General features: G+C 40.1%; 2 protein-coding genes across 6 annotated transcripts in view; one reads left to right on the top strand and one right to left on the bottom strand.

Annotated features, from left to right (window-relative positions):
• The window catches only part of NF1 (neurofibromin 1), a 268,601-nt gene that overhangs the window by 212,403 nt on the left and 46,292 nt on the right, over positions 1-9,906 (top strand). The window lies entirely within an intron of this gene.
• On the bottom strand, positions 4,443-9,115 carry EVI2A (ecotropic viral integration site 2A). The gene is made up of 2 exons (XM_036268584.1): positions 8,903-9,115; positions 4,443-6,042 (listed from the first exon to the last, which is right to left on the bottom strand). Exon 2 carries the CDS (start codon positions 6,025-6,027, stop codon positions 5,362-5,364), a length of 666 nt encoding a protein of 221 aa, XP_036124477.1. The 5' UTR covers positions 6,028-6,042; positions 8,903-9,115; the 3' UTR covers positions 4,443-5,361.

The following is a 9,906-nucleotide window of genomic DNA, read 5'->3' as shown; positions in this document are numbered from 1 at the left end:
AACTCTTTGATTATCCACAAAGTAGGTACTTCTCCGTGAAAGAATAAATTCGGAATCATTTTTTAAATAAGTTAACTGAGCAGAGTATATTGAAAAGAGTATGAGTCAGTCTGAATAAAATTCTTTGGCCAGATCACCTTCTAGCCTCTTTCCTCATCTGAAAAGTGGAGATCATAATTTCTGACTTATACATTTATTACGAGATTAAATAAGTATGAGGTGCCTAGCATAGCACATATCGCGTGGAAATAAACAGCATCAAGCAATGCCCTGCTTTCCCCTGGGCACTGCAGAGGGACGTAGATTGTTAAGACCCAGTTCTTACCTGCAAGGGACTTAATATTTTGTACCCCAAAAATATTTATTTATTTATTTTTAATATTCCTCACCTGAGGATATTGTTTTACATATTATCAGATAGAGTGGGAAGGCGGGAGAGAGGGAGGGGGTGGGGGAGAGAGAGAGAGAGAGAGAGAGAGAGAGAGAGAGAGAGACATCGATGGGAAGAGCCACATGGACTGGTTGCCTCCCGCACTACCCGACCAAGGCTGGGGACAAACGCCAACTGAGGTACGTGCCCTTGATTAGAATCAAACCCTTGACTCATTGGTCCATGGGCCGACGCTCTAACCACTTAGCAAACCAGCCAGGGCCAAAAAAATAAAAATAAATTTTAAGGAGTCCTACTATATAGCAGAATATAATCAAAATGCTATAAACTTTTGATTCACTATTTTTAAATCCCTAAATTAACCTTGTGGATCACAGTACCCAGGAGTAGAAAACAAAAGTATCTTTGTTCAAAAATAGCTTCCAAAATGTGAACTTAAAACATATCTTAACCTATCATCTTTAAACATTGCCATGTTTGGAAAGGAACTACTTCTATTTGCTCATGAGCTATCATTGGATCGTATCATTACAAGGGTACAAGTTTAAAGGCCAAGGTAGTGAGTAATGAATTCTAAGTGATCCTGCCATAGAAGCTTTCTTGTGTTGTGAGAAATGTTTGACCTGTATGTTGAATATGAAAGTAGTTGCCTCGTTAATTTCTTATTTTTAAAAAGACACAAGAATGCTTTTTTGTATGAGTTGTGTAACATCACAAGAAGTCCTATTTATATGCTGAAATCATTGTTAGGTCCCAAGAATATCACCAAGATGCTCCATCAGGTCAGGAATTTTTTTCACTGCTGTATCCTCAGTATCTAGAATAGTGCTTGATGCATTGTAGATATTCAGTAAATATTTGTTAAAGTAGTGACTACTTTAATGCCATCAAAGAAATCCAAATTTGATCCATTACATTAAAAATATTCACAAAATATGATGTACACATGGCACTATGAGCACTTGATACAATGAAAACGAACCACTTAATAACAGTGGTCTGAATCAATTCAGAGCATTTCAGGAAATTAACTGTATCATGTCAACAGAATTTGTAAACCATCGAATAAAATGTAAGTTAATCTATTTTAAAAAAGACACTAAATTATTTTAATTTCCTCCAAATATTTATTGCAAGGTCCGAACAGAAGAAAATCTGCTGAAGGTTTCGTGGTTTCTTCCCCCTAACTCTGGAACAGGCACGGATGTGCTTGGGTTTCTCCTTATCTCTGGAATGCGCCTGCAGGACCAGGCACCCTCCCTACGCAGACAGAATGCAGGTGTTGCAACGGCCTGATGTGTTTGATAAGACCCTGGGCCTAGATGCTGTGAAAATCTACCCCATATAAGCAGACCCCCTTTGTAGTTCGGGGCTGACGCCGGTTTCTGGACTCAGCCCATCTGCCTTGCAGATGCCCTAAATGAGGTTCTGTTCCTGCATCACTTTGGCCTCGTGCGTTCCTCCCTCAGCAATCTAACATCTGGTGCCCAAACCCTGTCAAGGAGACAATGGAGCTCAAGTGCTTCCTCGTCCCAGAAAGCTCCAGGGTAGGGCAGGTGAATCTGTATTGAGGGGCAGAGAAAAAAGCATTTCTGGCATCACAGAGCAGGGACAGAGCGCTGAACCTGGCTGTGCTTTTAACTGACTGGATGACTAGAGTCCCAGCCCTCCAGACAGTTGGCTGGGAGGATCCAGGGTGGGGAGTGAGCGGTGACCTGGCTGTGGACACCTCGGGTGTGCTGCTGGAAGAGTGACAGGCAGTGGAAGCTGGCCCTGGGCTAACCTGCGAGTCCCACCAGGTGTTCCAGTGGAGGGCCAGCGGTGCTTCTCCCCAGCCCTGCGGGCCCTCCTGAGCCAGCCAGGAGGACGCCGACTGGGAGTCTCCTCTCCATTGCTCAGCCTTTTGGCCTGAATCTCTTCAACTAGGGGTGGCTGTTTCAGAAGGTTTCCTATGTAACCCCAACAGCACTACATACCTGGTAGGGGACGCCTGCCTGGGGCGGCTGCTATCTCATTAATGGCTGTCTGGTCACTCGCCTCTCTCAGAAATTCAACATGGGCAACACCCAGTCTGTCCCCCCAAAAACCACCCCTTTGGGTTGTCTCCTTAAAGTCCTCGACCAGCTCGGACTTGCAGGTGACATTAAGCCCAAACAACTCATCTTCTGTTGTAATACCGCCTGGCTACAATACCAATTAGATGATGGCTCCCAGTGGCCTGAAAATGGCACTTTCCATGTCAACATCTTACATGATCTAGATAACTTTTGTCACCGCAACAGAAAGTAAGCAGAGATTCCTTAGGTCCAGGCCTTCTTCACCCTTTGATCTCAACCCTCTCTGTGCCAGTCCTGTTCTACCTACCGAACTCTCCTCTTACATTCAAAACCCCCTACTCTTAACCCCTCCGACTCTGAATCTAACTTTGACCTAGCTAACCACCAGCCTCCCCCGCCCTCTTGCAGTGTAGCAACAGCTCCCTCCCTTGGCCCCTGCAGTCTCAGCAGAGGAGACTCCTAGCCTATCTCTTCCCAATACCAGCCTGCCATTCCCGCAGGCGCAGTCCAGAGATAAGGAAAAGAAACCCAGGCACATCGTGCCTGTTCCAGAGTTAGGGAGGAAAAAAACTATGAAACCTTCAGCGGATTTTCTTCTGTTCTGACCTGGCATTTATATATGGCACTTGATTCAAGGAGTGGTTTGTGTTATCACTTTTATTCAAGCACACAACCTCAAAATTTTAATTACTACAAAGTGAGAGCTCTGCTGTTTCATTTCTAGGCTGGTTCCATTTTTTTTAATCCTCACCCGAGGTATTTTTCCATTTATTTTCAGATACAGTGCCAGGGCTGGGGTGGTGATGGGGAGAATGCACGTAAGAGAAACACATTGATTGATTGGTTGCCTCCCACACAACCCCCACCAGGACCAGAAGGAACCAGCCACTCTTTGGTCCGAAAGCCTCGATGCTCTAACTGGTGAGCCAAACCAGCCAGGGCTAGTCTGCTCCCTTTTATGCCTCAAAAGATAGCCTCCTTCCTGCCACCATGCTTGGCATGAGTATTCTCTTGCTTTCCTTTTGGCTTTGTTGACATTTAGATTCATCTGGAATAATACAGTTATGATTTATTATTTAGGGAATGAAGTTTTTTTGACAAATGGTAATAAATTGATAATAAAATTGATGCTCTATTTTTTTCTCTCATTTTAAGATGTAACCTACATCTTTGGCCCCATGGAACTTGTAAGAATTGAATTTGCCCAAGAGCACTATCACCTAGGGAGTTATGCGAAATTACCAGTGCCTAAAGCTCACCCCATTCCAACTGAATCAAAGGAGAGGGTGGGAATACGGCATTGGTGAGTTTTAAAAACTCTTCTCAACCAGGATGAGAATTGTTAACCCAGAAGGGAGAGTAAAATTGTGGTCATACTTGGAAAAAAATATTTAAAATGTTTTCTTAAATGGCTAGCATATTGCTTAAAATAAATGCTCAAAAAGGAATGTGATTTTTAAAAAAATGTCATCTGGTATTTAATTAGGATGCCCTGTGTCGATTTCAGGAAATAGTTGGAAAGTCTCTCAAACCAACTTTTGTAATATATTTAATTGCAGATAGAAGTCTTGACTTAAATGTTAGACATTATTTTACTTGAATGCAGTTTCTTAAAAGGTTAAACATGCCCTGGCTGGTGTGGCTCAGTTGGTTAAGTGTAGTCCTATGCACCAAAAGGTTGTCAGTTCCATTCCTGGTCAGGGAACATGCCCATTGCAGGTTTAGTCCCTGGTCAGCATGCATACAGGAGGCAACCAATTGATGTTTCTCTCTCTCCCCCTCTCCCTCTCCTTCTCTCTAAAAAAAAAAAAAAGTAACTTTTTTTTTTAAAAAAAGGTTAAACATTTACCTGAAGTGTCCTGTTTTTCAACTTAGAGCGCGTGCGCGCGCGCGCACACACACACACACACACACACACACACACACATCTTTTATTTGCTTATATCCCATTGACAATTAAAAAAATAATAATAATAAAAGAAATTGGTCATTTATTAGGCCACTTGGCATTATTCAAGTTCAAAAATTAATCAACTTTTGGATATTTGCTATAAATAGTCCAAAGAGCAGTATTTATAGCATAGAGGTATGTTGCACTTAAACTTACATGTTGTAAGTGTAAGATATACTTTACATTCACACACAGTCTTCACTGTGGCTGTATTGCATCTGTTACAGTTGTGCTCTGTTTCTTAGTGACCCTTACATGTGTCCTCTCAGATAAAAAGTAAATGCAAATATACATAGTCAGTTTTATTCTAACAAGCCTTCATTTATTATACAAAATTAAAAGTTTTAATTAAATATTTATAGTAGAAAAACACTTTCTTATGTGTGTCATACGTAAAGGTAAAAACTTCTAGCATAAAATTAGCTGTGTTGATTTAAGAGCTGGTATGGATTTTGTCACATTCAGGAAAGAAGAAGGTACTGTTCAACTATCCAGTTCAACTCAATGCATTAGGAGTTTGACTTCTGTTAGATGTTGGAGCACATACTTGTCCCTAAGGACACACTAAAACTCTTCAAAGTGTACTTATGTCCAGACAAAGATCCTCTAACTACTGTTGCTGAACAACAAATGTTTAATTGTCCATTTCTACCTCTGTTAATCAGTTCCTTCAACTTCTCTTTAAAAACTTTCCTAAATTTTTTGTTGTTTTATTATTTGCTAATAAAATATTATTTGCTTTTTAAAATATTCAGTATCAGAACAAAAGTGCACAGTTTAAGTAATTAAGTAAGCAGGCATATGTCTCCTCTTCTCACCTGCTTAATTCTAAAGGGCAAGGCCGGCAAGGTCAGATTTTAGACCATCAGACCAACATGTTGGCGTTCAATATCAAACAACTTCGTTTTTACTTCCTACAGTTTCCTGCTGCTGCTTTGCATTTTTCTTCACTAAAGCATCTGTTAGTTAGTGAGTTTTTCAGTTCCTTCTCCATCTTTTTTCCCCCTTGTAGCTGTGAGCACTCCAGTAGATTGCATCATTAGGTTGGGCCCTGTGAGCTGTTTTGCTCTTTTCCAAGTGTCTGATTCAGCAGGCCATAGACCACTGCTTGCCAGAAAATCGCCATTGCTTCTAGGCTGACGCTTGCCTACTTGTTTTGATCGTCTGAGAGACGAGACTTTGTTTGCCAGAATCACCGTGGATAGAAATAGAAGGGTACAGATAAGAAAAAGCACTGCGATTATAATTAAGCAGACTAGCATAGCCATTTTGTTGTTCTTTTCCTCACAGACATCTTTTTTGAAAATTTCACTGTGACTTTTGCTTGTGTTTTCGATGCTCTGTAATGTTGGAGAACTGTCCTTAGGAGTGAAAGATAGCATGTGAGGTGGTGATGTTATTTCAGGCATGTTTGTAGAATTACGTTTATCTACTTTGGGAGTCGTAGAGTTTGTGTTACTGTATTCATTTTGGTTTCTGCCTGTCTTATTATGAATATCTGGATCCCAGACAGTAGTGTTGTTAGCCCACAGATGGGTAGAGTCTGCTTTTGTTCCAGGAGACAAAGAAAAAACTGTTGTCATCAGAAAGGCAAGATGCAGGTAATGTCTTGTGTGTTTCATGTCCATGAGTATGCAGGTAACCTGTTGGGATAGAAATACAATTTGAGAATTTCTAAAAGAATAATGGTTTCTGGTTTGGGGGATTGTAGTTTAAAGATAGACAGCTGATATGTTACAAGTAAGCTGCAAGCTCATGCCTAACATGTTCAATCCTGTTTGAACTCCTTCTCCACCGATTTTTATTTCTGTTAGGCTACATACAAAGAAAAATTTAATTTCTGTTATTCTTTTAAATGCTAGAAGTTAGCATTACAAATAATTATTAATTATTGTAGAGTGAATGCCATTGTTTTACATAGTTTTCTTTCTCTTAAGCATGCTAGACTTCAGCTTTGAGTCAGATACTTATGCTTTATGCTTTCGATCCCCCCCACACACTTTAAGGACCCTTTTTTGCAGAAACTCCCCACCTTCTAACAAATGTGTGATCATTCTTTATAGTAAAGGAGAAATGTGGCCTTGAGCATTTTGCTTCATGTATGAAAATAACATGCAAGTAGCTTATTCCCTCACCCCCACCCCCACCCCCACCCACTGTCAGGAAAGGGGAAGTGTAGCAACCAAAGAAATGAACTTCAGATAGGAATTTAAGGTGGTGTTTTTGTTCCTTCTTGGTATTTATCTTGAAGCTTAGAATGCAGCTGGTACTTAGAAATGTATCCTCAGTATTTGTGAAAGCGATTTTATGGTGGTGCTTCTCTCTTTTCGCCTCTACGTATTTCCCTGACTCACCGTGGCTTTCTGAAAGCCAAGGCGAAGGCATGCCCATTTCCTCAGCCTGAAAATCCAGCGCTACAAAGAAAAGGAGGCAAATTCCTCTGAATAATCTCAAAAGTTCAACAAAAAGTTACTGACTTTTAAAATATCATTTATGCCTAGCTTTTTTCCTATGAATGTTTTGACATAATTTTTAAAAATTATACAATAAAATAGAAAAATAGAGCATCAGGATCATGGGGTTTTAGACTGAAGCTGGAAGTTAAGGCAGATGGTAAGCATCTCTACATATACATGAAAAAGTTGAATTTCAGTTTTGGCTCCGAGTTCCCTGGAAGCCAGTACAAAAATGGGACAAGTCTGTTCGAATTCTCAGTATCTACCATAGGATGGAAGATTTATTTATTTATTTATTTTTTAATCCTCACCCAAGGACATTTTTCCATTTTTTGTTCAGATAGAGTGGGAGGGAGGGAGAGAGAGGAAGAGAGGGAGAAACATTATCGTGAAAGGGACACATCGAGTGGCTGCCACACACACAACCAACCAGGGCCGGGGACAAACTGCAACCGAGGTACGTGCCCTTAGCGGGAACCAAACCCAAGTCTCTCTGAACCGCAGGCCGACACTCTAACCGCTGAGCCAAACCGGCCAGGGCTGAATATTTATTTAAATAGAACTGGCATAGCTGTTCATGTACTGGTAAACCAGAAAGATCTATCACCATTATTGAGCTATCTCTTTTATAATACTATTCCAGCTTGTTGGACTGTTTTTATAAGACTTTTATTGTTAGCATTTATTTGAGCAAATGAGAAGAAAAAACTAAGTTATTGTCCTTTTTTTTTTTTTTTTTAATCCTCACCTGAGGACATTTTTTGATATTTTGTTCAGATAGAGTGGGAGGGGGAGAGAAAGAGAGAGAAACATAGATGTGAAAGGGACACATCAAGTGGTTGCCACCCACACGACCCAACCAGGGCCAGGGACAAACTGCAACCGAGGTATCTGCCCTTAGCGGGAACCGAACCCAGGTCTCTCCAGACCGCAGGCCAACGCTCTAACCACCGAGCCAAACTGGCCAGGGCTAAGTTATTGTCCTTTTTAAATGCAGCTTTGATTCCATAGATCTAGGAGGGACCTGAAATTCTTCATTTCTGACCCACTCCCAAGCAACGTAGATGCTACTGCTAATCAAGCTTTTATGCGTTTCAAGATTTTATAAGGAATAGTTTATGAGAAGTAGGATATAATAAATGATGCTAACTGAAAATTAACCTCTGAAATAATGTCTCCTATTAATAGTAGAGAGGGAAAAAACCTTTATTATGTGTTGTAGAATTATGGTTAATTTTTGAATCATGACCTGTGATGGACAGTGAAAGATGTGGTGCACTGACTTCTGCATAACCGTGTTCAGCTTCCATTTTTAAGTTGTAGGACCTAAATCTTTGCCTACTTTATATTCATTCACAAAGAGAAATACTTTAAATTGTGTTAACAAGTAATTTCTATCCTTTTATACTAGATTGGCCTTCTACATAGATGCTGAAAGAATTTAAAGTGGGTTATTCTTGTCACATTAGTTCATTAACAATGTAGTATGCACCATAGTGTTCGTACACAGTTAACAGTGCTCACCACGGGGTGGATAATAGGCCTGCTGTTGATTGTCTTCAGCCAGATGTGCTGTCATTCCCCAAATAAACAAACGCTAACAAAATGAGACTTTCTTACCCTTTCAGATTCCTGAGAATAGAGGGCTGTCTCCACGTCCCTAATTTATGCCGTGAAAGCCAGGTTATGTTATCAAAAGCAGTTTTTAAATCTCTGGTTATTTTCAAAAAATTATAATGCCTAAGCATTAGTAATAAGAATTTATTTTTTAGACTTTTTTTTTCATAATCAAACTTTCCAAACTCTGTAGAGTTTAAACTCAGATCCTTCCTAATCCTAATTTAAAACTCTATATTGATAGTAAATCTGTCCCATTTCTAACTTAAATGTTACTTGATAGGAGAGAAAACAACAGCATACATTTTCAATCACTTGTGATTCTACTTTGTTAGTAAGATTTTAGGTACTATTTGAAGCACTTCCTCAAACACTAATCTGTACAAATTTTAAGTGAAAACGCATAAGAAAAGCCATATATATCACCTACCTTAGAAAATGGCTGGTCAGATCTGACTAGAACCTTATTTTAATAAGCCACGTCTTTTCTTGTCTCGAAGCACAGCTTCCACGTCATTGAGAGCAGGACAGACTGGGAGAAGTGTGAACGTTAAAGTGAATCTGCAGCGAAAAGGACATGTGCAGCGAGCTTTCCACTGTTCAGACCAAACCACAGATGACACATTTCCTTTTCGCTGCAACTAAAGCACATGTCACAGGGGGAGAAAACACCAGAATCTCTAACTTGTCTAGCTGGCCACTGGCATGACAGGAGGCTTTGTAGAACAAATCCCGCCTCCAGGGCAGGGAGGGTTTTCCTCTTAATGTCTTTTGACCTTATGCTCATTCTATATGCCTGCTATATGCGGTTGAGTGATATATTAGTATCCTTCAGAAGAAGAAGAAATGGCCTTTTCCCTGCAGCATTAAAATCACCTCTAAACATTTTATTTGTAATGCCACAGACTGATTTGATAACATGAGTTTGGAGAACTGTGGTATTGGTCAGATAATAGAAACAGTGATATACACAACCCACATCTCAAACTGCGGAACTGCAGCGATTTGAGAAAGTACGTAGTAAATGTAGATTATTATGTAGGACAGAAAATGCTTTGGTGTGGTTTAGTGTATACACACACATACTCTCTCCCCCCTCGAATGTCCTTTCATCACTTTATATTCAGTGTATCTAAAATGAACCTCATTTTTCTCCCCAAAGTGGATGCCCCTCATGATTTCTTTGTTTTTGTTCATGACAGCAACACTCTTTGTCATCTCAGAGGCTTGTTGTACAGCAAGTACTTTTAAGTCAAGTCCTTTCTTATAGACCTGATCAGACCTAAGAAAAGGTTGATCCTTTCTTTATATCCTTGGGTCAGTTTCTCTTTTACTATCACCATAGGAATCTTGAGCCACATAATGACAGCCCGCATGTACAGTGGTGGTCCCATAAGATTACATAATGGAGCTGATAAATTTCTATTGCCTAGT

The sequence above is a fragment of the Molossus molossus genome, unplaced genomic scaffold (assembly GCF_014108415.1).
Source record: "Molossus molossus isolate mMolMol1 unplaced genomic scaffold, mMolMol1.p scaffold_m16_p_19, whole genome shotgun sequence".
Taxonomy (NCBI): Eukaryota; Metazoa; Chordata; class Mammalia; order Chiroptera; family Molossidae; genus Molossus; species Molossus molossus.
The sequence above is the reverse complement of the archived record's forward strand: the minus strand, read 5'-3'. Positions and strand labels throughout refer to the sequence as shown.

Bases quoted from the DNA above. Each gene is read 5' to 3' on its own strand.
- EVI2A (XM_036268584.1), bottom strand. From the start codon at position 6,027: ATGGACATGAAACACACAAGACATTACCTGCATCTTGCCTTTCTGATG.